General features: G+C 44.0%; 1 protein-coding gene across 9 annotated transcripts in view; it reads left to right on the top strand.

Annotated features, from left to right (window-relative positions):
- The window catches only part of LOC135524152 (neuron navigator 2-like), a 91,793-nt gene that overhangs the window by 19,757 nt on the left and 44,352 nt on the right, over positions 1–27,684 (top strand). For 7 of the 9 annotated variants that reach the window (XM_064951383.1, XM_064951381.1, XM_064951380.1 and 4 more), the window contains exons 3-4: positions 2,996–3,121; positions 21,324–21,453. In XM_064951383.1, the coding sequence (XP_064807455.1) occupies positions 2,996–3,121; positions 21,324–21,453 (256 nt within the window). Of the gene's footprint in view, positions 1–899; positions 1,188–2,995; positions 3,122–21,323; positions 21,454–27,684 lie in introns of those variants that run through there. The other 2 variants (XM_064951385.1, XM_064951384.1) reach the window with 2 other exon arrangements.

The following is a 27,684-nucleotide window of genomic DNA, read 5'->3' as shown; positions in this document are numbered from 1 at the left end:
CTGACTCCGCTTTAATAGCTGCCTACAGTAAAGCTCCAGTCACATCAGTCACTGTCCACCTCAAACCACTCAAAAGAGTTTGTCCCAGGAAATGTGGCTGCTATTTAGGTCTTTTGCTTATCAGAGGAAATGCTGGGCCTTTTGTTCATGCTAGTGCTGCCGGGGCTTGCATGTAATTGGCACTTCCTGATCTTTGAGATGAAAGGTGATATTGAATTTAGGTTGGTGTCTCTCTCTTTCATCACTATGAAGTGTTATTACCTAACGCCCATAATCAGGTTGGCTTAAACAGTAACTTTTTAGAGAGTAAGGATTTTTTGTATAAATGATTTTGGGGAGTAATCATAGTCTCTCTGTTTGCTCAGTTTGATTCTAAAAGTTTGCCTAATTTATTTGACAAAAAAAGCAGTCCTTGTGTAGAGAATAATTGTACCATCTAAACCGCTTTGAAATATATTTTCCATAACCAAAAATATTGTATTTTCAGCTGTTTGAAGCTGGTGTATAAAACCAAAAGTAAAAGGAAACGTAGGAATGGGCCGCATAGAAATATCGCACATAGAACATATCTATGGCTTCTTATACTTGCTTTCAATAAGAATGACAGATCATTAACTCACATTTCTATGTGAATTTGGTTGGGTTGCCCAAAAAGTGACCTATTGTGGCCTTAACGAATCATATCCTTCCTCCAGTTAATGGGGGAAGATGCTCTGAGGAAAATCATTCTAATCAGCTACTCCCTGACTCACAGCCCATACCCCCGAGACATTTACCCCAGCCCCTCCTCTTACCCCTACCCCTTCCGCAAACAACACCCCCTCCCCTCCTGTGCTGGGGCTCTCCTGTCCTGTACTGCCATGTCCTTCCCCTCTTCCTCTCACTCTGCCTCCGCCTGAAACACTGAAACACTTCGTCTGCTCCTTCTGTTACCAACGACCCCATCATTCCTCCTAAAGAGCTCCGCCATCTGAACAGACAGGGATGAGAGGGGTAGAGAGACAGAGAGGCAGTTGTGTTAAGGAGAGAGAGAGTGACAGAGAAAGAGAGGATAGTAGTGAAGGAGAACTGGCTGGGTGACTCGGATGACTTTGTGTCGGACCACCTTTAGTTGACCATTCAGTAGTGAAATCTCTCCTCTGACCAACCTGCAGGATTGGCATTTTCTAGAAGCTCAATATTGACAGGTATGTTTTCCAATCTACTCAAAAATTTTAAAAAGCAGAGGAAAATAACAAATGTTTTATGTTAAAAAGCGTAAACTGACTGAAGGACTTCAGTTTAGGGTCAGGCACCTTATGCCGAGGTGGGTGTGCTAACCCAAGTAATGACTCCCAAAATGTGTGGACAAAACCCAAGTTAATCAGTAGTCCCATTGAAATGTGGCTTTCATTATGACTCAAATTCACCTTTTCAACGTTGATTTGGGAGCTGTCGTGTCTCTACACACCAAAGCCATTAATATACATGGTTATAAATGGCTCTGGGACACACAACATGACAATGGTAACATAAACTTCCTCACTTTTTGTTTCGAAAACCAAGCCCTCAGGTTGGGTGTTGCTCAACTCTCCTAACAGTTAGAGATAGAAAATGCTTTGCAGTAACAAACCCATTTTTACAGAAGTAGCACTACAGCCTTGGGAAGCAATTGTATGTGTTTAATGAGTGGTAGTTTAAACAGAGGCAGTTTCCCATGATTTCCTGTCACACTCCAAGACACGCCGAGACTCCCTGCGTCACCTGGATTAGCGTGAAACCGTGCTCGGGATTATGTGAAGTTGCAGGGATGACAGTAAAGCTGTGCTTTCAATGGGACTGCCTCAATGAATTTATCTCAGCCTAAGCTGGTAAGCCTATGGCGTTGCTCTGGGCTGAAGGCATGACAATGGCCCTCGAACTGAGTAACTGAAAATGGGTAATTATGGGGGGTTAGTTGGTGTTGACTGAGAGCAAATGTGAATGTTTATTTAGCTGCGGCGGGGTTAATCATCTCGTATGCTGAGATGACGTTGGACACGTTCTCCTGTTTTATATGTTGTCCTTTCTTCCGTCGTGTCAAACCCCCACCTCTCCAACTGCAGGGATGGTGTGACCGTTCTGAATGCCCGTGCCATATTCTGTAGCCATGTTGACAGGAGATATCGTGGTTTTTATTTTTTTGCGGTATTATTGGCACTGACATCACACACATACTATGTGGAATAACAATGATAGTGTTACCAGATGATACGAACCAAATATGCGTCTCCAACTGAGCTGTCTCCAGTGCATTTTCCGGATTGCATACGTCATGGTTGTTCTGTATAGGGGTCTTAAGGTCAGACACAGCATAAAAGTATATAACAGGATTGTAAATGTGTTGAAGGCTGTAATCCTGTCAGTGAAGTGGATCGGTACAGCCTGTCATGTAACACAGCAGAGACAGAGATGTGACAGATACAGGGACCGAGACAGAGACCGGGACCGAGACAGAGACCGGGACCGAGACAGAGACAGAGACAGGGACCGAGACAGAGACAGGGACCGAGACAGAGACAGGGACCGGGACAGAGACAGGGACCGGGACAGAGACCGGGACCGGGACAGAGACAGAGACAGGGACCGGGACAGAGACAGGGACAGAGACAGGGACAGAGACAGGGACCGAGACAGAGACAGAGACAGGGACCGAGTCAGAGACAGGGACCGGGACAGAGACAGGGACCGAGACAGAGACAGAGACAGAGACAGGGACAGGGACAGGGACAGGGACAGAGACAGGGACAGAGACAGGGACAGATACCGGGACAGATACCGGGACCGAGACTGAAACAGGGAAATAGATATACATGGAGACAAGGACTGAGACAGGGACTGTGACAGAGACAAGGACAGGAACTGAGACAGGGACTGTAACAGAGACAAGGACAAGGACAGAGACCAGGACAGACACCGATATTGAGACAGGTGCAGAGACTGTGACTGACAGGCCTGTTGTGTTGTCTGTCTGCAGCTATATGACAGACGGCGGGCTGAGCCGGTACACGCACTGCCTCAACCGCCTGCCAGATGGCATGGCCGCCGTCCGAGAGACGCTCCATCGCAACACATTCAAGGGCCAAGGGGACTGCACTGACAGGTAGGTCAGCACCACCCATTCCCCTGTCCCCTCACCCCACCTGCAGTGTCTGGGTCAGGTGAGGCTTCTGTACAGTCACACGTTCCTATCGAGGAACCATGTACCGGACAGAGGTTTACTGTAAGTTTGGCCAGTTTTGGATTGGGTTGTGAATTAGGTCCCTGCTTCTGCCAAAGAATCCAGTAGAATGTTGAGTCATCCAATAGGATCAGTCTAGAAGCAACAGAGCTGCCATTGTTGGGAGGCTGACTGAGTCTGAGTGAAAACAGACTGCATTTTCCTCAGTGCTACAGGCTATGGATGGGTAATGGATGGTTTCGGAGTAGACAGTAGACACTCACAGTCCCCCCCTCATTGTCTTCAGCCAACCAACTCCTTTTTGGAGGTAATTGGTATTGTGGTATTTTATTAGGATCCCCTAATAGTTATACTCTTCCTGGAGTCCACACAAAACATGAAACATAATACAGAGTGACATAATACAGAACATCAATAGACAAGAACAACTCAAGTACAGAACTACATACATTTTAAAATGGCACACGTAGCCTACATAACAGTACGTACACACAAAATATCAAGGTCCGACAGGGAAGAGGTATTGTGCCGTGAGGTTTTTCATTATCTTTAAAAAAATCTATATTTTTTTTAAACTGGTTTGCTGTTCATTTGAGCAATATGAGAGTGGAGTTCTCTAATGGCTCGATACACCGCTGTACGCTTTCTTGATTCCTCTCCCATGTGCCTGTGTTACAGATCTAGACAACATTGCAGGCTCATCTCTTTTCTGATTCCCTTGTGGTGTTTACAACCTAATGAATGGAGGTTAGAGAGGTACACAAAGACGATCCAGCTGTGTTCCTCCGCACAGTAAACTGCCCTGTGCGCTTTCCGCACAAACCGACAGGGGTGTCCTGAGGTTTACACCAGAAAGGACACTACTATCTTATATAGACATCACAGATGGTATGGCAACACAGTCAACACTTGTTAACAGTGCCGTTTGTGGTTTGGGCCTTTGTTGAGAGATCAAGAATTCCGTCGGGGGGGGTAATTAATTAAGGTGGTTCCACGTATTAACAAGATTAGTATAAAGCACAAACCCGGTGCCAGCCCCCCTCCCACAGAGTTAGAGCTAATGGGATACATTAGAGGGGTTCTAGTGGCTGTAATAATGGACCACCTTACAGGAGAGCTGCTGAGCTCACGTACTGGCAGGAATAACAACCATAACAGCAGGAACAGTATCGCTACCATTGATAATTGCACGGACTTCTATAATGCACGTTCGCAAAAAAAAAAGGACAATTTTATGGACGTTACTATGCCGTCTTTTGTGTACCTGTGAAGTAACTGTAGTCTAGATGCATGAGGGTGCCGATTGTTTTACTCGACTATCCATCCTGCAGAATGTTATAGTCCCACCCCACTGTGTCCAACCTGTCTGGACAAAGCCCTCTTTACTCCAGGCATGGAAACTCAGTCCTCCTTCCCCCCCTGTTACCCTGGGCTCTAGTGGAAAGTCCACAGGCCACGACTCGACACAGACACACTGAGCTTCTGCTTCCAATGGGAGACATATAGGACCAGTAAACTCTGGCAACATGGCAAACCAGTTGTTTTGTCATTTTACCCCTGTTTCATCTGCTCTTTATTATACATCTTTAGAATTGTAAAGTTTGCTCGGCATGGTCAGGTGAAGATTGTGACAACACGAACAAGAGAGCCTTAATGAAAACCTACTTTTGCGTCTTTAAAAAAAAAAACAACGGTTCAAATTAGGTGACGGAGAGGAAGTACGCCGTACAATCAGACCTGTGTTGTGGCTGACAGGACGGTGTAAGCTGTGTCCTAACCATGGCTGTGTAAATGTATGCATGTGTATTCTGGACGCTCAGAGCCAGTGTGTGTGTGGGGGGGTCTGGTGGCAGTCCGCTGCCTCGAGGCAGTCTGAGGTAGACAGAACAGTGTAACCTGGCACTCTGCCTGATTACATGCGTTCTTGTCCCCCAGCCGTCGCAGTTGCTCAGCCTTATTGTCTTTGAGATGCTGACAACGGTTTAAAAAAAAAAGCCCCTACGCTGTGTCTCTCGGACTCTGATCGATGCTCCACTCTGTAATCTCAGCCCTACAAGGGCTTTTGGAAAGCGGCATTTTTGGAGGGAGGACTGTGTTGTCTCAGACAGAGATGCATCGGATATTTGATTTGATGTCGAAACCTGGCTCGTTTTTATAGTCCTTACAGTAGTTCCAGAGTACTTGTGTTCGCCAAAAGCTCTTTCCACCGGTCTGTTTGAGCATTTGCGCTGCGTTTAGCTCGGCCCCCCACGCATTTCAAGTGAGAATCCATCCCCTCAAAGCTACACCTACAGTACACCGCTACAGTACAAACATGCATTTGTATTCAGATGATGATCAGAGAGGCATACACACACACGCAGAGGAGTGGAGCACCAGCAATGTATGTGGGAGTAGCAGAGTGCGCTGGAGGGGGCTTGAATCTGGTGGAGAGGAAAAAGAGAGAGGGGAGGATCTTCCGTGTCTCATTGCTCTAGCCCCAGGACTCTCGACTGTACACACACACACACACACACACACCTCAGCCAGAGAGAGAACTAGCAGGGAGGGGCTCCACTCCAGTCTGTCGGGGAGCACAATGCTGATAGCTTAGAATCCTCCGGTTTTGTCTGTCTGGGCTGAGGGCTGATAGTGATCAGTGATAACCCTGTGCTGTCTGGGTGGCTGTCTGGGTGGCTGGCAGAGGGCTGTCGTCGTGACCGTGCTGTCTGTCTGCTGGGCTGCTTACCTGTTGAGTGCAGGTCCATGGTGTGCAGACCGGGCTCCGGCTCTGCTCTGTTATGCATGCAGTGGGAATGAGAGGCTGTCTGCAACGCAAAGGGACAAACTGGATACAGAGAACAATATAACAAAGTGGAGAATGTAAGCTGCGGAGTAAGTGTTTTTTTTTGTATGTTTATTAATGTGAATTGGCATGTTTTAAATGTGATGTGGAGGAATGAGAACGTTCTCAGGGTTGGTGTGATCGGACAGGATGTCAGTCGGGCCTGTTTGGTATTGAAGACTTCCTATCTCGTGTAATGTTGATGAACGGTGAGCCATTCGTTATGATCTCGGAGTGGCCCACTGGCTCTCTTACCCAATCACAAGCCAGAAGTCCAGCTGTGAAAACCAGAGGAATAGCCCACTACACAACAGATAAGTGAGCAGTGTCATTGGGCTCTAACGGTACAAGCAGAAAGTGTGAGAACTTACGGCGAGAATGAGCATTCTTTATGTCCACGTGATTTGCGCCCTGGGAAGAAGTGAAGGACCTCCCTTGGTTCTCTAGGGATGACACTATGCCACTGGAACACGGGGAACGGCTACGAAAGGTTGACGACCTCCTATGGAGTTCACGTCAGTAGCTTCTGAGCAGATGCCACTTGTTGACACAGTTAAAGGTGGCCCATGTGATTTCGTTTAGGACACGGTGTGATATTGGCTGAAATCTCGGCAAACACTACGTGAACACTAACACCATATTGTTTTATTGTCTAGGAGTTAAACCAGAGAGATAGAGGAGTCCAGAGTGGTGTGAAAGTGATTTAGCGATGTGTTGCTGGCTGTGTTTCATGCCCGACCCCAGCGTGTCTGGTCTGGTGAGTCTGGGCTATGAGCTTAGCTTTTAAATGTTCATCTGGTTAAGAAACCACCACTTTGCAGAGCAAGATCAACACAAGCGATGCGTTGGAACGTCAGCGATCAAAATGCTTTTTCGCTGACGGCTGAATGGATGGATGCGGATATATTTGCACATGATTGGACTGTTGTATGAGAATCCGATGGAAAGCCAAGCCTATACGGAAAACAATGAATGAAAATAGCTTCTTTTTTTTTTACATCTCAGCTCTTGACCACAACATGTCATGTGGATAGGAAGAGAGGCCTCTTCAAACTCCTCTCCACGCTGATGTGAAACTACATTGTGTTTGGCCCTTCAGTCAGAGTGTTTCGAAATGGAGGCATTTCACACCATAAATTGTGGTAATTGAGTGCTCCAGACAATAGTCTTAATTATGCTTGAGAGGAATAACATCCTGCAGCCGATTGGCATGCAAATGAGTCGGCGTGAAAAGGAAGCAAGGAAGGGAAGGTGTAAATCGTACTCTGTCACCTGGAGCGATGGATGATGGAAGTGGATTTAATGTGGAAGTGAATGAAGTGCTCTGTCATTTCCCTGCGTCTTTCTCTGCAGAAGCAATAGAATGTTCAACACTCAGAGAGCGATAACAAAAGAACACTCAACGCTAGTGTGACACTATCAGCGTTTGTTATTGTGGCATGTCGTGTTCTGGATTTGAGCTGCATTTTGAGCTTCGATTGTGTGTGTGTGTTTATGTTTGTATCTGTGTGTGCTCGCCCACACATTTTTTGTTCTGAAATGCAGTGTGCATGTACAGTGGGGCAAAAAAGTGTTTCGTCAGCCACCAATTGTGCAAGTTCTCTCACTTAAGAGGTGAGATGAGAGAGGCCTATAATTTTCACCATAGGTACACTTCAACTATGACAGACAAAATGAGAAAACAAAAACCTGAAAATCACATTGTAGGATTTTTAATGAATTTATTTGCAAATTATGTTGGAAAATAAGAGGCTCCTATGTCCTCCACTCGTTACCTGTATTAATGGCACCTGTTTGAACTTGTTATCAGTATAAAATACACCTGTCCACAACCTCAAACAGTCACACTCCAAACTCCACTATGGCCAAGACCAAAGAGCTGTCAAAGGACACCAGAAACAAAATTGTAGACCTGCACCAGGCTGGGAAGACTGAATCTGCAATAGGTAAGCAGCTTGGTTTGAAGAAATCAACTGTGGGAGCAATTATTAGGAAATGGAAGACCTACAAGACCACTGATAATCTCCCTCGATCTGGGGCTCTACGCAAGATCTCACCCCGTGGGGTCAAAATGATCACAAGAACGGTGAGCAAAAATCCCAGAACCACACCGGGGGACCTGCAAAGGGACCAGGACGACTGATCCGTGTAAAGGAAAGAATGGATGGGGCTATGTATCGTGAGATTTTGATTGAAAACCTCCTTCCATCAGCAAGGGCATTGAAGATGAAACGTGGCTGGGTCTTTCAGCATGACAATGATCCCAAACACACTGCCCGGGCAACGAAGGAGTAGCTTCGTAAAAAGCATTTCAAGGTCCTGGAGTGGCCTAGCCAGTCTCCAGATCTCAACCCCATAGAAAATCTTTGGAGGGAGTTGAAAGTGTGTTGCCCGGCAACAGCCCCAAAACATCATTGCTCTAGAGGAGATCTGCATGGAGGAATGGGCCAAAATACCAGCAACGATGTGTGAAAACCTTGTGAAGACTTACAAAAAAAAACATTTGACCTCTGTCATTGCCAACAAAGGGTATATAACAAAGTATTGAGATAAACTTTTGTTATTGACCAAATACTTAATTTGCAAATAAATTCATTAAAAATCCTACAATGTGATTTTCTGGAATTTTTTTCTCTCATTTGTCTGTCATAGTTGAAGTGTACCTATGATGAAAATTGCAGGCCTCTCTCATATTTTTAAGTGGGAGAACTTGCACAATTGGTGGCTGACTAAATACTTTTTTGCCCGACTGTATGTCTGCTTGAGTAACTTTGCGTGTGGGGGTGTGTGTGTGTAGAGCACTACTCCGCCCTGTGACCTGCTATTCCACAGTCCGACTCCAGCTCCCACCGTCTCAGCAGAGTAACACTGGAACAAGGAGAGGGAACTCGGCTTGGGTTTACATCAGAGATGTGAAATCACAGCCGGACCAGGCCAGAGGAGCATATAACACATGATCACTCTGGGTCAAATGTTTTGCTGGTAGCAGCTAGCAGCCAATAGCTTGCAAAGAAACTGGACTACTTAAGGTTATGCACATGCTCAGAAAAGAAACAATTTGACTTATCTACTTATATTTAGGTCAGCTTGTCAGCAATGTCTTTTTCTTCATTTCTTTTTCATTCGGGAACCGAATTTATTCAGAAGTGGAATGTTTTTTTTCCAGGACAGCTGAAACTACAGAATACAGTGGAAATTGTGTCATTTCTCTGCTGCTTGATTACTCCACTCATTTGAGAGACAGACACGCGCGTCAGAAAGAGAGAGCGAGAGAAAGAAGGGGGAGAGAGAGAGAGAGAAAGAGAGAAAGACTTGAGTCCATCGAGAGATTTGTTGTTCTGCTGAATTCCTGGCAGTCCTCCGGCTTTGAGGCAGCCATGCCATTACACACGACTGGCTTCAGAGGTTTGGGCTGTTAGCCTGCTAGCCTGGAATGTGCCAATCAAACTCCCTCTACACACTGAATCTGAAGCTAAATGTATAGCGGTCCAGTTTTATGATGCACTGTTAGAAAAAAGGGTTCTTAAAGGCTGTCCCCTTTTTGGTTCCAGGTTAAAAAAAACTTTTGTTCCAGGTAGAACCATTTTGGGTTTCATGTAGAACCCGCTGTGGAAAGAGTTCTACTGGAACCTAAAACTGTTCTACTTGGAACCAAAAGGGTTCTACTGGGGACCAAAAAGGGTTCTTCAAAGGGTTCTCCTATAGGCACAGACAAAGAGCCGTTTTACGTTCTAGATGACAACTTTTTTCTAAGTGTGCGTAAAAAAAACACGCATATAAGTATAATACTACATTTTATATTTTTTGCTTGTCAAGTGCGGTTCTGCTATATGTGTGTTGTTGGTTTCTGCTTATGAAGTGAATTTAAAATATGGGTCAGTCAGCTTGTTAGAGTTTGGTAACAGTCCTGGGCCACCACCTTACTTTCAGTCATTCTAAAGATCTTTGTGAAATGCATGTCACTTGAATATCACTGGAAAGTGGAGAGAGATATTGAACATGACCAGGGGGGCTGGTTTGGCTTTCTTGCTTAATGTTGATGTTTTCCTCTGAGTTAGTGAGTCAGCCATTTTTAAAACTTGATCCCTGACCCGGGGACGTGACCCTGAACAATCCTTTTAAGGGAAAGCAGGGAAAGAACATGAGCCTCATTGGAATGTATAATTTAGATTGGCTTAGGAAAATCCACCAACGTGTCCTCCTGGGCTTGTTGTCTTTACAAATACCCCCCAAGCATACGCACCATCCACCTGGCAAAATAAAAGCATTTGGTTTGGACAAATGTGGGTTTAAAGAGCTTCTTAGGTTAGCTGTTCTGAGATCATGTTAAAAGCTTATTATTGTTTGAACATCTCAGAGGTAAAGCTGTTCTGAGATCTGAGGCTTACCTACCTATGTTTGAAGGACCTCACAGGTTCTGTTCTGTTTTATCAGCTCTGGCTTGGCTGTCTGGATGGTGACTCAGAAGCTGAAGTGGTGTTTGAAGTACTTCCCAGGTTAACTCTGCTCCCAGTTCAGATTACTCCCCTCTGTGGCAGTTCTGAAGGTGTGTGCGTGTTTGTGTGTGTGAGGCCGCTCCCCCCCAGTGTGTGTGTGTGTGGCTGTCTGTTTCGCTGCAGGGGGAGAGATCAGTCAGTAAGTCAGTCAGTGTGCTGTAGCGGGGGACTGAGTAGGACGGGGGAAGTGTAGTCAGTCCAACTTCAGCTGCTTCCCTCAGCGAGCTCCTAGTAGCTCCTACTGCAGCCAGGGGATATCACAGTGGGCTGCTACTGCTGCTGGCTCTCTCAGGTATGGACAGACAGACAGACAGACAGACAGACAGACAGACAGACAGACAGACAGACAGACAGACAGACAGACAGACAGACAGACAGACAGACAGACAGACAGACAGGGAATCCTGCAGGACCACAGACTTGTGGGTCTGCGTTGGCTTTGGCTCACTATCATTGTCTTGTTTGTGTGAGATTAGAATAGAGAATCTTAATTTGTGGTGTTGTGGAGCTCTGCAATTTTGTGTTGGACTTTAAAACGGGTACATTTCTTATACATTTTTACAGGTGTGTTTGTTTTAATGGACTCTTTTTAGACGTGGTGAATATGTGACAAAACCTTCACAGGAGCTCCTAAAATGGCAGCTAAATGTAATTTATCCTTGAATGTAGCGCATCGCTTAATGTCAGGCCACGTGTTCCTATTCATGCATGCAAATTGTCCTTAAACAGTGTTACTCCTTTTGAGTGATGTGTTTTATTAATGTGAACGGTTCATTGCCGAGTGCTGAAGGCCTACAGACAATGGTTACAGAGAGCTTCCCTCTGGGCACAAGCTGGTTGAATCAACGTTGTTTTAGCGTAATTTGTCAACGTATTGTGCCGTAGAACCTGTGTGGAAAACACATTGGATTTGCAGAAAGTCATTCACTGTTGTTTTGAGGATGACATTTCAACAACAGAATTGTGTCATAATGCTAACCAATTTTTAACATGGACAAACCTTGTTTAAAATATGTTGAATTTATGCCTTTGAATCAACGTCAGGTCTTCGATGTTATATCCGCTATCGGGAAAAAACAACAGGATGGGCAGCACCTCCTACTGAAGAGTTGATCTATCTATAGCTATCCATTTGGTCTCCCATCCAGGGTTTTGACGTAGCCCAGCATTGATATTTGTCAATGACTACGACCAATGTGCTGTCGTTAGAATGACTATTGAGAGATCTCTTAATAACTAAATAGATTCACTGTTGCTATTGAGAAGTTATTCCAACGGGAAGGTTTAACAGAGCAAATTAAACGTAACCAAATGTAAGTCAAACACTTAGTGTTCAAAACGTTAAGAGCACCTTCCTAATATTGAGTCCCTCCCCCCCCCCCCATTTTGCCCTCAAAACAGCCTCAATTTGGTCGGGGCATGGCCTCTGCAGGGTGTCAAAAGCGTTCCACAGGGATGCTGACCCATGTTGGGTCCAATGCTTCCCACAGTTGTGTCAAGTTGGCTCGATGTCCTTGGGTGGTGCAACGTTATTGACACACACGTGGAAACTGTTGAGTGTGAAAAACCCAGCAGGGTTGCAGTTCTTGACACAAACTGGTGCACCTGGTACCTACTACCAATGTTACCTCTATTTTTTTTGGTACTGAGCAAATTTCCGGTCTGCTGAGCACAAACTTTTAACGTTGTGAAAATTCTGTGCAACTTCCAGCGCGTGTTTACTGTGAACACTGAGGCTGAACCCGCTTTGAGTTACAGTTTCAGACAGTGGTCAAGTAGGCTACCGTGGCTATTTAAGTGATAATAACCGAGAAGCCGTTGTTTGGAGGATATATTGGCACGGGTGCTGTTAGGCCAGAGACGAAGTCAAGGGCCGACAAATCGTGCCAATATATCCTCCAAACACCGCCTTCGATGGCATTATTACTGTTGCACAGCGAGTTACCAACATATACAAATAATGATTTACATATTTTCATTCAAATATTTATTATTATGACATTATTCATACTATTTAATCCTTCCACAAGATATAGTCCGGACACAAATCTAGGGTTGCTACCCAAGCCGGCAGGTCGTTCGATCTATCGGTTCGGTTGCCAGAGACGACACCCAGTCGTTCAGTCATTTTGTTCGGTATCTATGGACGCAAGCCAGTCGTTTGTTCGAAATGTTCCATTGCCATATTGGCTTACAGCGTCCTTTTCCCTTGCTTGCTAGTGTAACCCTCTCACCAGGCTCGAATTTGACTCTCACGATATGACCTTAGAATATCTCAACGGATGTTAGTTAAGAAGGATGTCTCCAAGAAGAATCCCTATTGTAAACTCACTAGGGTGATGACAGCGAGAGTATTAACTTCAGATAGAACAGACATAAGGTTCAAGGTCATATATGATCGCATTTTCAATGTACCACATCAAAAGAAATAAAAGGAATCAACCCCAATGGTTTCTCACAACCTCTGCCCAAATGACTTGCAAAGCCTGCTTAAACCCGTTGGAGCTCAAAAGAAATGACGACACTCATAATGTCCCGAAGAACCCCACCTCACGACTCGTAGATATTCCCTCGGCGAAGTAGGGCAGTTCCGTGCAGGTGTCCTCACAAGATCCACAGCAAGCACGGCTATCAATGCAGACGGTCCTCCTCAGCAGCAACAGATATCCCATGGAAACATGCGCTCGTTAATCTTCCACAAGCAATTCTCTCCAGAGAATTGTAGTTTGTTGCAAGGAACCACTTTACAAAATAAAGTGCATCATTATTCCCATACCATTATAACAGAGAATCAGACAAATTATGCTACCTTCTGCCTATTGGCTACTTAGCTTAGTCAAGACCGTCTCAAAATACAACACTGCCCCTTTTAGACAAAAACAAAAAAAAGCTCTTTACCTGACTTGCTTTCCGAAGGTGTCTAGAAATGTACACGCTTTGTGCCCTTGTAGGAAGCAAACAATCCCCCCTTGTTGACTACAAATGATCTATAACCGGCCTAATAACTCACTAACCAGCAAAGGATATGAACATGTTGCTACGTGCAGCTCCTGCTTTGGTCTCAAAACAAGCGCATCAACTCATGACCACTCATGCTGTAAACACAGTCCAGTTCAAAGTGAATGGCACAGATCCATATATGGCAATGGTCTATTTGCATACAGGCCTACTGCAGCTCTGATTGGTTATACACACCAGTATGTGTGGAGTACTGGCTGAGTCCTGCTTGTCAATTCAACAGAATCCTACTCCGATGCCTTCTGCCTACAACGAAATCTCTTGCATAGTTCATTTTGTTTCGGTGTGTTGCATTGAAACTGGCTAATATTGCGCTGATTCGATCACTGTTGCCACAGTAAAGAGAAACGTTGATAGTGTTAACTAAGGGGGAAAACTCTCAAGTTCAATCTCGTGCTTCTCTGTGTGGGTTGATATTTCTTCTGCGCAGCAGTGCCGGGGAAGCTATGGGGAACATTATCCCATTCAAAGGCACTTAAATCTTTGTCTTGCCTGTTCACCCTCTGAATGGCACACATACACAATCCATGTCTCAATTTGGGTTGCTAGACGTTCGCGTTATACGCCTATCCATCCATCCACACCGACCAACCACCCTCCTTTTAGTTTTTGCATTAAGCAAACTTTCGTCTTATGTAACCATACCAAATGTTACATATCACACCAATTGGATTGTCCCGGATTTACATCTACTATGTTACGCCTCGTCTGTGAAACTAATGTAACAGTTTTAATTCAACAATAAAATGAGTAACTCATCCATGGCCACATTTTGAGGTGACTGTAACTCTAAAAATCGTATTATGCTATCATAGAAAAGTGTACATGTTCAAGATAGCGTGCAAAGGTCGCAGGTCTGTGAAGATCTTCACAATACAAGTATCTGTGCAGAATCCCGAACGGCATTGATCACTTGCACCATGTACTTTGAATGTAATCTCAACTGCGATCCAGGTCATTTAGTTGTGGTATTAGATGAAGCACAGTGAGAGCACATTAAGTTGTATAAATACAGAAATATCCGACATTGTATTCCAATTTGAATTTTGTTCTGCTTTTAAATGGTTGAAAGTGCAGTGATAACACATTTATATGACAGCTAAACCAAACATCAGACATTGTTTTTCTATTGGAATCTGGTGGTGCAGAATGATAATACATTGGGAATTCAACAAACTTCTGCCAGTCTTTTTGATTGGGCGAATAAAGGTTGAAATTTCATTGATCAACATCTCAACCGAAAAATACCCATATTCCCACGTTGAAATGACGCGGTGTGCCCAGTTGTTTTGTCTTTGCCTGGTTTGTTTTCTCCCTAATCTGTCTGCTTTAGTGTACTGACAGACTGGCTTTTTTATGTCAGCAATCAGCCATTCTAATATAATTTGTTATCAAATTATAGTTATGGTGTTGTTTTTATTCCAAGCAAGTATAAAACGGTTATGTGACACTTTTGTCTGTGTAATGACCTGAGCAGCTTGGAGTTAGGTGTTCATCGCTTGGCAACAGCTTTGAATATATTGCTGAGGGGGTGAGAAGTCTAGTAGAACTAATGTCTTCCCACCCTGACCAAACAGAGTGGACATGCAGGACAGTGTGGTGTGGGGGCCTCTGGATTGAGCTCGGCTCACTTCCCTCCACTGGCCTCTCAGACCAAAGTCACCCAATGTCTTGTCCCAGAGAGTCCCCTGTGTCTCTAATCCTGCATTCGCCACACAGAAACAGGGGGGTATACAGTGTGTGCCGCCACACCACCCCCAAATCACTCTATAGAGACCCCAGTCTTTAATATCTAAACAAACACAACAATATCAACTCACCTTAGTCTTTCACATACTTTTCTGGTCATGGAATATATTGGTCATCTTTCTTTGCAAGTACACATTTTTGATGAGACAATCTCCCAGTCAAGGGGACATGAGAGGAGGGATGGGAAGAGAGATGAGAAGTAGAAAGAAAGAGTGAAGTGTCTGAGAGAGAGAGAGAGAGAGAGAGAGAGAGAGAGAGAGAGAGAGAGAGAGAGAGAGAGAGAGAGAGAGAGAGAGAGAGAGAGAGAGAGAGAGAGAGATACAGAGAGAGAGAGAGAGAGAGAGAGAGAGAGAGAGAGAGAGAGAGAGAGAGAGAGAGAGAGAGAGAGAGAGAGAGAGAGAGAGAGAGAGAGAGAGAGAGACACTAATGGTGGCTTAGGGGCGATGTTGATTAGGGGCCAGGTGTACCCTGCCAGCTCCAGTCTCTGCTCATTATTCAGACTGTAGGAAGCAGAGACAGCAGCACTGCAGCATCAGGAGCCGGGGAGGGGAGGGCCTAACCTGTACCTAACCTATATCTGCCCCAGGCCCTGGAGGAGCTACAGTGTCAGTCAGCCATGGGTTGAGAGCTCACTCTACCCCCAGTCGATCTCTGACTCACAGCCTAGAACACACCCAGGAGACTCCCTCCTCCATTTAACAAATAATCAGGGTTGATAGCATAGCAAAGGTTGAACAGTAACCTGTCTGAACCTCAGCCCTCCAGCCATGATTAGTTCTGTGCTGGGTGGCTAGAAGCAGAATGGGTCCATCTGAAAAATGTATTGTTTTGACCACAAGTCCATAAAGTATACAGTAGAACTCTCCCAAGCTGAAACGGAGGAAGGGAGACATTCCGAATACTGAGTGACTGAGTCTTTGTGCTGGACCTCTTCCACCTTTGCCACCCCACTCCAGCCCCTGGCCTTGTCTTGCATGTCTCGGCCCTGGCTCAGTGAAAAGATGAATTGTTTTGGTGTAGCTGTGTGGATGGAGTTCTAGTGTGTGTGTGTGTGCGAAGACCTGTGCAGTGAAACAAAGGCTGGATTGGGCACTGCAGGACACCGGGCAGGCATCTGGCCAGCAGAACACACCTGGTGCTCTACCACTGACACTTACCCCCACTCCAGTGGGCCGCCAGTGTTTTATGTTAATGCCAGCTCTAGTGTTATGGTGTTTCCATCAGGAGTGTGACACTAAAGACTTCTGGCAATCAGAATCAACAACCTCGGCATCATTCAAGATTGCTTTGTGAGAAGGTGTTAAAGTTCACAGTTAGACATTGTTATGTAAATGAAAACTGAAAAGTACCCAGGGTACTTGCCTTGGCTCCAAGTTAGAGTAGGTCCGCCGGAGCCATGGCCTAGGGAGACACCGGTGCCAGCCCATGGAGATGGAAACAGAAAAGTCTGAGCCTTTTGGGTTAAACATTGTGGTAAATCCTCAATGGAAATGTAGCAACTGTGCCTGGCTTAGGGTTGCAGAGGGAGGGTATATTACTGGAAACTTTCACATTTTACCAGTAAACTACCAGAATGTGGGATTTTATGTCATCTATCACAAGACATCTAGTGGCCATTTTGGGTACTTCAGATTATCGCAGGCGTCTGTAATTATCTTTGGCCCCCTGTCTGGCCTTATCACATGTAAAATATATGAAATAATTAAATAAGATGATTTTAAAATACAAAATAAAATGACAAAGCTGTAAAACATTATCCTAAATACAAACCAACTGAGTGAATACCATTGATGTTTAATATGAGGGTTTCAGCATGTTATTTTCTACACACCTCATTTGACCATGTCAATGGAAGAGTTGCAGAGTTAATTGAAAACATTGGCGTTGTTGATTAAGATGCTTTTTTCATGAATCGTGCTATTTTCTCTTGAATCATATGGTCTATCTGTTACAAACGTATGGACCATACTATATATCAATAACAAATAAGTAGGTTATTCAAGTTTAAATGATCAAATACGATAGATTGCCATAGATTTTGGTTAATTACCCAAAATTACTGAAGATTCTGGTAACTTTGGTAAATTTACCGGTAGCTTTGCAACCCAAGCCTGGCTAGTGTTAGATTAGAGCCAAACCTCTGCCCACCTACCTGCCAGACTGGAACCTGTGGGTGATGTTTAGGACTACTGTTGAGTCAGTTCACCATTCATTATGGTCATCTATGGACTCTGATTTCCGCCCTGCTACCATTTTATATTCCTCACAGTAAACGTGGTACTATACTGAAAGGGTTGGACTTAGTTGAGACAGTGGACTGAGTAGACCTGTGAATTGAGGGGTCTGTTGCTTCTGGCTGAGGTGTTGATGCTCTCACAGGGAACGCTCAGCAGTGTCTGGCTGTGGCTGGCCGAGTTTGTTTTGGTTAGCTCAGCAACAATCACACTGGCATGGGAGACTGAGGACAGACAGACAGGCAGACTTGGAAGGAGTGAGTGTCCTGATCCGTGTGAACTTAGAATCATAATGTGAACTTAGAATCATAAAGAGAACCCCCCCCCCCCCCCCACACACACACACACACACACACCCCCCACCCCCCCCAACTCCCTCCACACTTCAACACCTTTGTGAGTACTGTGAAAGGAGTGGTTCTATTGGATGATAAACTCCTCACACATCTACATGCACGCAGACACACACTAACACACACACACACATCTGTAAGTCCGTTCACACACAGATAGAGCCTTTGGCCCTGACAATAGCAACATTTTCAGTCAGACCTCCACTCCTGTAATTAAAGGTATCCTCAGTGTGAACCCACAGGGAGGCCCTGGTGTGGAGCTGTCTGTCATCACACAGAAGGCAGCTTGCATGAGACCCAGGCATCCCAACTATTTCTTATCTCCTGGCCTCCACAAAAACCTCCTTTAGAATGGTGTCTTGGTTAGGGCCCATCGGGGTTGGTGACAGGCAGGACGTGGTATGGTGGGAAACTCTCTTACCCAGCAGCCCCCCCTCCCCAGGACCTGGGAGACACTCTGCTGAACGCTAATTAAAACTAGTTAGGAATTTGGAGGGAGACGTTCCTAACGTCACAGGCATGATGGGAATGCTGTCTCTGGCCAACAGACCTGGTAAAAGAGGAAGAATAATAGGATTTTCTTTTCTTCTTTCTACCCTGTCCAGTCTTATTAATGTATCTCTGTCTCTCTGCAGCGCGTGTTAAACTCAAGGCCCCGCGGGTGGTTTGAGTATTTGAATCGACGTTGAAATGGCTGAAACCGTGAAGAAAGGATAACGGGCCTCCGCCTAAAGTCTTTTCACTCTGTCCAGCTTGCGAATGTCGTCGAAGCAAACAGTGACGTGCGATCAGGTCCGAGGCCGGGTCGACACTTTCTATTGTCTGTCACTCACTCCACACGCACACACCCATAAAGCGGATTTGTTGCTACGCTGTTTTTCAGTATGACGCGATCACAAAGATAACCATCAAACAACCACAACCAACCATCAAACAGCAACAGGTCGGCGGAACAACCTTTAGGCACACATTCACAGGCCCTAATGCGCAACTGCCCTGCACGGCCAGGCAACTTTCAGCACCACAGACAGCGACCCAAATGCCAGCGAGTAGGGCTACTTGTAGACAGCGCTACACACACTAAATGCCTAGTAGTCGGTGCTACTGATTGAGATATATACTAACACAATAGACATGTAATGTGATTATAGTAGTGGCGCTCCCTCCCTCCCTCTTTCCTTCTGGGTAAAGACATCAGCGACTGACCTGTAGAACTCCTCCCTGTTGGCCCTCCGTTTTAAAAGTCTCTCGGTGTCGATTCTCAATGGAGATGATGGCAAGGGATGAGAGTCGCCCTTTATCGGTCCGGTTTTGACTGTATGTCTTTATCCGTATCAGCGGCGAAAATGACCTCTCAACGGATGCTGTTGTGGCTGGTATAGTGAGCACCAGCTGAGAAAAAAATGAGGAGCTGTCTGTGTGATTTGTCCTGTACCATTTGTTAACTGCACAATCCGACGAGATCTTCCTTCGGTCTAAACAAAATCGAAGTAATTGGCATAATTTGACAGGCTCTCGTTTGCTGGTGTCGAAATGTGTGACATTGTTTCAATTTTTTTTGCAGTCCTCTAAGCCAAGGAAATGAAAGTCACCAAAGTGGTCAAACCTGGCTCTCATCTGAACATTAATATTGTCCCGCATCTAGTAGTAGATTCGCCCCCTCTCTACTGATTGGCTGTTTACTACGAGCTTCGCTTTCTGCCAGGCCCGGATCATTGGATTTCTGCTTGAATGGCTCATAGAAACGATCAAAGCCTTGTCGTTGCCGTTCCAGCTCTTTCATTGTGCCGCCGTTACGGGTACGGCAGAAACCCATATTCATCTTTTTGGTTCTGCAGAACACAGAAGAGCGCGACTGTTTCTTTGAAAATTCCATGGGCCTGCGAGCAAAAATCAAACACGGTGGCGTCTCTCGACGGGTTGCTAACGGTTCATCTTTTTCAGCTCGGCCTTAAGGCGTGTACTAGCTCCACATGGTTGCCCCTGAGCCTGTTTGATGAGCTGGCACTCTCATCGTTGCCACGAAATGGCATCTCCTGTTTAGGTAGCATGTAGCATTAATTAGCTAGGTCTTTCAAAATCTCACGGTTCTCGTTTACCTTTTCATATTGTGCATGCCGATGTTCAACCTCCGTTGTTCATTCAATGGCAGATCTAGCGGTGAGCTACTGAATCTCTTCAGAGCTATCTGGCTCTGGATGGGAGGCACAGATTTCTCATGCTTGTTGAGTGCTGTGGGCTCGTTGTTCAAGTCGCAGTCACCAGCTCTTGTCCACACGCTGTTGCTGGTGGAGAACAGCAGGCAGGGGAAGCAGTCGAGTTGATTGCGAGCAGCGCAGCCAGAGACAGTTTTTCCGTTGATAACGCTCAGTTTGAAATGATCCTGTTATTTTCTGTCCCTTCTTTTGCTGTATGTCCTTAAGCTCATTGATAAAATGTTTATTGATAAAAATGTGTATTTTTTTTATTTTTACATGACAGTTATTTTTTTCCATTAATTTTCACAGGGTGGGCACCCTGACCGCATGTCGCTAGACAGCCAGGGAGGAGACCAGTCTTTTGTACATTTTGATGACAAGGACATATAACACATTTTAAGTTCCACCCTCAGAACCTCCCTGATTTTATTTTTATTTATTTAACCTTTATTTAACCAGGAAAAAACTCATTGAGACTCATTGAGACCTGGCCAAGAAGGCAGCAACAATCAATACATGACATCATTAAAACATACAACAAAACAATACAACAACATGATCCAGCCTAGAAAAAAAAGCATTTACACTCCTCTGTCACAGAGTCTCTCATCAATATTTTAAATTCATTCAGTGGCACCAACATATCTAGATGAAGCATGGATTGCAGACTATTCCATGTGTCTGTTGCACACAAAGAGAAGGCAGACTTGCCTAATACTGTGAATGTCCTGGGGACTTTAAGTAGCAACCACCTAGCAGACCGGGTATGGCGACTGCTGGTGGTGAAGGAGACCAGACTACAGAGGTAGAGAGGGAGTTTACCCAAAAGGGCTTTGTATATGAACACATACAAAAGTATCTTTCTGCGCATATAAAGTGAGGTCCAAGCTACCAATTTGGTGCAATGGTGGGCAAGTGACTTGGCATTTGTAATATGATTAACAGAGTCCAGTCTCTGTAAGACAGAGGAGGTTGCATGCATATACAGCAAGTCACCATAATCAACTACAGAGAGAGAAGTGGCCTGAACAAGCTTCTTTTTTATGATGTTAGCATCTTTGGCTTTGAAACATGAGATGATCAAAAGTAGCACGTTTGGGGGGGGGACTGGTCTGACACCCCTGCTCTACAGTGTCTCTTGCTTTCTCCCTGTCGTTCGGTCTATCATGTCTTCCCCCTTTCTCGCTACGGACTCCTACCACATAACATTCGAACTCGTACTCTTTCTCTCTTCTGTGTTCCTCGCTCCCAGTTGGGACGACAGCAGCTCGGTGAGCAGTGGGATCAGTGACACCGTCGACACAGATGACATCAACACCAGCTCCTCAGTCAGCTCCTATGTCAACACTCCGTCCGTCTCCTGCAAGGACCTAGAGGGCCAGGTAGGTTCTGCCCCAATCACACTGTAGGAGGTGGCATATTATGAGAATTACTACAAGGGTGAACGAACATGTTATTTCTAGGGTGGCAGCATCTTTGCCTTTAAAACATGTTGATTTTTTTTATTAAGTTAAAAAAAAAACTTTTCTTTTATTAAACTTTTATTTCCCTTTAAGAGACTCAGAATATATAGATCACATGATGTCTGCAGCCAGACATTACCATAGCTTATATTCTTATTAGTCTAATGTATGAGAGCTTAGGCTCTCCTATGTAATATACCAGGGACTTATAGGGAATCTAAGTTTATATACTTTGATTCTCTTGGCCCCAATCATTTGAATGGGTATCGTAAGCTGGAAGGAACTGCATACACTAGGCTTCACTTCAACTTTCTCACTGCAGTTATAAGAATAGTGAAAAATACACATCTGTGTCTGTTCTGCAGTATGTGCTGATGTGGTTGCTTCAAAGTGTGTATTGAAATCGCAGCCATGCGCACCACCACCCAGGTTCACGGTTCATCTTATCCCGACAATCCCATCAGTAGGTATTTATTCTTAAGTGCACATTTTCAACTTTTTAGACCATCGATCTGAGGTGCAGACTTTGTTTGCCATACAGTAAACCTGTCTCAATCTTGGTTCTAGAGACTTATGGTGCATTTCCTGCAGGTCATGGTTCTCCAACTGGTGGCCCGCGGCCGAATTTGAACTGCGGTTGGTTTTATTTGGGCCCGCAAGTTTTTTGAGCAATAAAACCCCGGTGAAAACACAAGGAAACCAGCTCAAAGTTAGTTACATTTTTTAAATCTGGCCCTGAGAATAGCAACATTTTCAGTCAGACCTCCACTCCTGTAATTAAAGGTTTCCTCGGTGTGAACCCACAGGGAGGCCCTGGTGTGGAGCTGTCTGTCATTATACAGAAGGCAGTTTGCATGAGACCCAGACATCCCAACTATTTCTTATCTCCTGGCCTCCACAAAAACCTCCTTTAAAACGGTGTCTTGGTTAGGGCCCATCAGGGTTGGTGACAGGCAAGACGTGGTGTGGTGGGAAACTCTCTTGCCCAGCAGCCCCCCAGGTCCTGGGCGACACGCCGCTGAACACTAATTAAAACTACACTGAACAAAAATATAAACGCAACATGTAAAGTGTTGGTCCCATGTTTCATGAGCTGAAATAAGTTCAGATTTAAGTATAACTGTATGACTGAAGCCTTTAGTGAGAGGTCTAATGCTTTCATATTTAATCATTTCTGCCCTCCGAATTCATATTCATTATATAAAATAGGCCTGTTTAATTTTGTCTGGCTTGCCGTATCAAATAAAATGGAATTCTTTGTTCGTATAATTTAAAAAACTGTTTGCTAGGTGTAGGCAAGGCCATAAGCAAAAAGGTAAACTGGGATATGACTAAAGAGTTAATCAGGGGGAGGGGGTTTCCACAAATAGACAGGTATTTTCCTTTCCTTTCCAAACATTTTGGACTATTCAGCTCTAGATAAGAAATGACTGAGGTGTTTTTGGTGTAACATATTATACACCTAATACTACTGTACAGAACATGCTATTATATTCTGTTCTGTTATGTAAAATCATGATGTGATTTTGTGAGGCAATGATTCAGCTTGGATCTACCTTTACTAAACGAGCACCATTGTGAGAAGTGGTAGTCTTTTTTATTTGTAATTGCAATACTAATAATACTAATATGTGATGAGTAGGTGTAGGCAGCGGAACTTGATAAGGGTTCAATTAAGCAATTTGAGCGCCCTTTAAAATGTGGTGCTGGATGACGCACTTGAAACCGCCCTACTGTCCGAGTCCTAAGCTTACAGAGAAAAACAAGATGGTCAACTCCCTAACCGGGTTGGTCACATATCGTTTTGGGTCCCACTGCTTAAGAGGAGGACCGTGGAGTTTTATGAACATCAAGGCGGACACGCAGTGAATTTCGATGCTCGATCCCGTTGGTGGGATGATATGGTTCATGCGGTGGATCAGTTTGCCTGCATACGCAATAGAGGTAGTACTTTTCTGTCAGCTTAACGCTCGGACAGTAGGGCGAGCTCAAATGCGTCGTACATGAACCCCAAGTCCGTAACAAACTGTTTTGAGGACAGACGTTTTATCACCCCCTGGTCGTGGTTTCAGTCTGTGGCTGTTCTTGGATTTGGCCCACTCGAAGAGGTCAACCCTCCCACTGACAGGCCTCTTTACACACATCTGCAGTTCTTCATCATTTGCACCACCGCCAGAGAGAGAGTGAGAGAAGGTCAACGAATTGGCAAGGGGCACTAGAAAAGTCTGCAGCACCCGGACTCACCCTACTAGAATCGGAAGTCAAATGTCTACTGTTTACTGATGGTCTGGTGCTTCTGTTACCAACCAGGGAGGGCCTACAGCAGTACCTAGATCTTCTGCACAGATTCTACCAGACCTGGGCCCTGACAGTAAATCTCAGTAAGACCAAATAATGGTGTTCCAAAAATAGGTCCAGTTGACCAGGACCACAAATAGAAATTCCATCTAGACTCCCTAGAGCCCACAAAAAAACTATGCATACCTCGGCCTAAACATCAGCGCCACAGGTAACTTCCACAAAGCTGTGAACGATTTAAGAGACAAGGCAAGAAGGGCATTCTATGCCATCAAAAATAACATAAAATTCGACATATCAATTAGGATCTGGCTAAAAATACTTGAATCAATTATAGAACCCATTGCCCTTTATGGTTGTGAGATCTGCGGTCTGCTCACCAACCAAGAATTCACTAAATGGAACAAACACCAAATTGAGACAAAAATATCCTCCGTGTACAACCTAACCTACTGCATGCAGAGCAGAATTAGGCCGATACCCGCTAATTATCAATATCCAGAAAAGATCCGTTAAATTCTACAACCAACTAAAAGGAAGTGATTCCCAAACCTTCCATAACAAAGCCATCACCGACAGAGAGATGAACCTGGAGAAGAGTCCCCTAAGCAAGCTGGTCCTGGGGCTCTGTTCACAAACACAAACAGACCCCATAGAGCCCCAGGACAGCAACACAATTAGACACAACCAAATCATGAGAAAACAAAAAGATAATTACTTGACACATTGGAAAGAATTAACAAAAAAAACAGAGCAAACTAGAATTCTATTTGGCCTTAAACAGAGAGTAGACAGTGGCAGAATTCCTGACCACTGTGACTGACCCAAATTTAAGGAAAGCTTTGAATGTGTACAGACTCAGTGAGCATAGCCTTACTATTGAGAAAGGCTGCCGTAGGCAGACCTGGCTCTCAAGAGAAGACAAAATGAGGTGGAAACTGAGCTGCACTTCCTAACTTGCCAAATGTATGACCATATTAGAGACACATATTTCCCTCAGATTACACAGATCCACAAAGAATTCGAACCCAAACTTGATTTTGATAAACTCCCATACAGTATCTACTGGGTGAAATACCACAGTGGCCCATCACAGCAGCAAAATTTTGACCTGCTGCCACAAGAAAAGGGTAACCAGTGAAGAACAAATTACATTACATAAATACAACCCATATTTATGTTTATTTATTTTCCCTTTTGTACTTTAACCATTTGCACATCATGACAACACTGTATATATACATAATGTGAAATTTGTAATGTCTTTATTCTTTTGGAACTTCTGTGAGTGTAATGTTTACTGTTCATTTTTATAGTTTATTTCACTTTTGTATATTATCTACTTCACTTGTTTTGGCAATGTTACCATATGTTTCCCATGCCAATAAAGGCCGTTGAATTGAATTGAATTGAGAGGTCGGGAAGAAAGCACCATTTACCTACCTAGAGGCTGCTACAGCCTACATATTTATTTGGTTTGTCATTCTATCGTTTTCATGGATTTTTGTAGCAATTAAATCATTTATTTAAGATGTATCCAGAAATATTATTTTACTACGCCTCCGGCAGCACTACATCCCTGTTCAACTCGCTAGTGGCTGAAACTATCTCACTGGAGAAAGCATCCGGGTGAGCGAAACAGCGCCCCTCTGTCTCACTGTAGGTGAACCATGTATCTGATGCTGTCTGGACAAAAAGAGTACGACATGCCATACTCTTGTTCAGACAGCATCAGATACATGGGCTACACGTACTGAGACAGAGGGGCTCTTTTTCTCGCACGGATGCTTTATATGAGATTGATGTGTCGTTCTGTCTGTCGGTCAAATCAATTATTCATATTTCAATGTTTTATTTAGGACAGTCAAGGAGGTACGGTAGGGCGTGCCAGACCCCCTAGGGCCTGCCCACAACACCTGCCCTGATTAGAAGGGCATGGTGCAAGTGATCAATGCTATTTGAGATCCTGCAGAGATTATTACAGCTATTGTGAATATCTACACAGACCTGCGATGACCTATGCACGCTATCTTGAACATGCAGACTTTATATAATGATATAAGAAGAATTGTAGAGTTACAGTCACCTCAAAATAGGACCATGGATCTGTTACTCATTTTAAGGTTGAAGAAATACTGTTACATTAGTTTGTAAGTTAGCCTTAACTTTAGGCTATTTACTTTGAAAGTAATATTGAATTGTGTTTGGTTGACAACACAAAAACATCAACATTTAAAGGAGCTGTACCAACTGCTTGGGTAGTTCCATTTGAGCCACTGGCTTAATCCTTTTCTCCAACTTTTATTTATTAAAGAATAGGACTAAATCAAATCAAACTTTAAATGAACTTTAATCAAAGTATGATTCGATTCAGTCAGATTTGTGGTTGAGATGCAGACCGTGAATCTAACATATCAATGATTCATTTGTAGACAAAATGTTATTAAGTCCAGACTAAGTCAGTGGCACAGATTGAACTATCCAAGCAGAAGATGCATCTCCTTTACATGTTGATATTTGGTTGCGTTGACAAACCAAACACAATTCAAAGTCACTAAATATCATAACATTTGAAATCAACCAGAGCTTGAAACCAAAGGACTATTGTATTGTCTATTTTTAGTTGAACCCCTTGGTTGAATTGAAACAATTGCTGTTGATGACTTTGTAAATGTTATATAGGCCTAAATAGCACCATTGACTATATAGGAGTGATAAAGATTGGTCACATTTGATTTGCTCTGTTAAATCTACTGTTTGGAATGACTTCGGTAGCAACAGTGAATCTATTTAGTTTTTAAGTGGAGCGCGATCAACAATCATTCTCACGATAGCACATTGGCAATACTCAGTGACAAGTATTGTATCATAGCATGGCTGGGATTGGTTAAAACCCTGTATGGGAGACCAAAGGGTATTGGCTATAGGTCAACTCTCCAGTAAGAGGTACTGCCCAGCCTATAGTTTTTTTCTGATATTGGATATAACATTAAAGAATTGATGTTGTTTTAAAGGAATATTTTACACAAGATGTGTCTATGTTGACGTTTGTTACCATGATGTCATAATCATGTGGTTGAAATTTCTCCCTCAAAACCACAGTTGCTGACTTTTTTTCAAATCCAATGTATTTTACACCTAGATTCCACATCACAATAAGTAGACAAATTAAGTTGATTCAACCAGTTTGTGCCCAGTGGGTTATGTCTGTCAACATTGCCTATGTTGAAGTCTGTGTCATAGAAGTCTGTAGCCTTTCCAAGCAGTTCATGTTTTTCCCAAGTTAACCACACAATGCTCCTATATAGTCTCTTTTCAATGGAACATCATGAGAACAGCACTGAATGAGTTTTCTCAGGAATAAAGCAGTTGGCATGGTTGTGATATTGTACACTGTAAAAAAAATAATCCAGTTTTTACAGTAACTTATTGGCAGCCAGTTACGGTAACATACTGTACATTTTTTTACAGTAAAGTACAGGTAACTGGCTGCCAGTAAGTTAACGTAAAAACAAAATATATTTTTTTACAGTGTAGAAGACTGCAGCAAGGTTATTTCCAGTCCTAGAAAAAGCACTGCAGTGTAGAAGACTGCAGCAAGGTTATTTCCAGTCCTAGAAAAAGCACTACAGTGTAGAAGACTGCAGCAAGGTTATTTCCAGTCCTAGAAAAAGCACTGCAGTGTAGAAGACTGCAGCAAGGTTATTTCCAGTCCTAGAAAAAGCACTGCAGTGTAGAAGACTGCAGCAAGGTTATTTCCAGTCCTAGAAAAAGCACTGCAGTGTAGAAGACTGCAGCAAGGTTATTTCCAGTCCTAGAAAAAGCACTGCAGTGTAGAAGACTGCAGCAAGG

The sequence above is a fragment of the Oncorhynchus masou genome, chromosome 31 (genome assembly GCF_036934945.1).
Source record: "Oncorhynchus masou masou isolate Uvic2021 chromosome 31, UVic_Omas_1.1, whole genome shotgun sequence".
Lineage (NCBI taxonomy): Eukaryota > Metazoa > Chordata > Actinopteri > Salmoniformes > Salmonidae > Oncorhynchus > Oncorhynchus masou.
The sequence above is the reverse complement of the archived record's forward strand: the minus strand, read 5'-3'. Positions and strand labels throughout refer to the sequence as shown.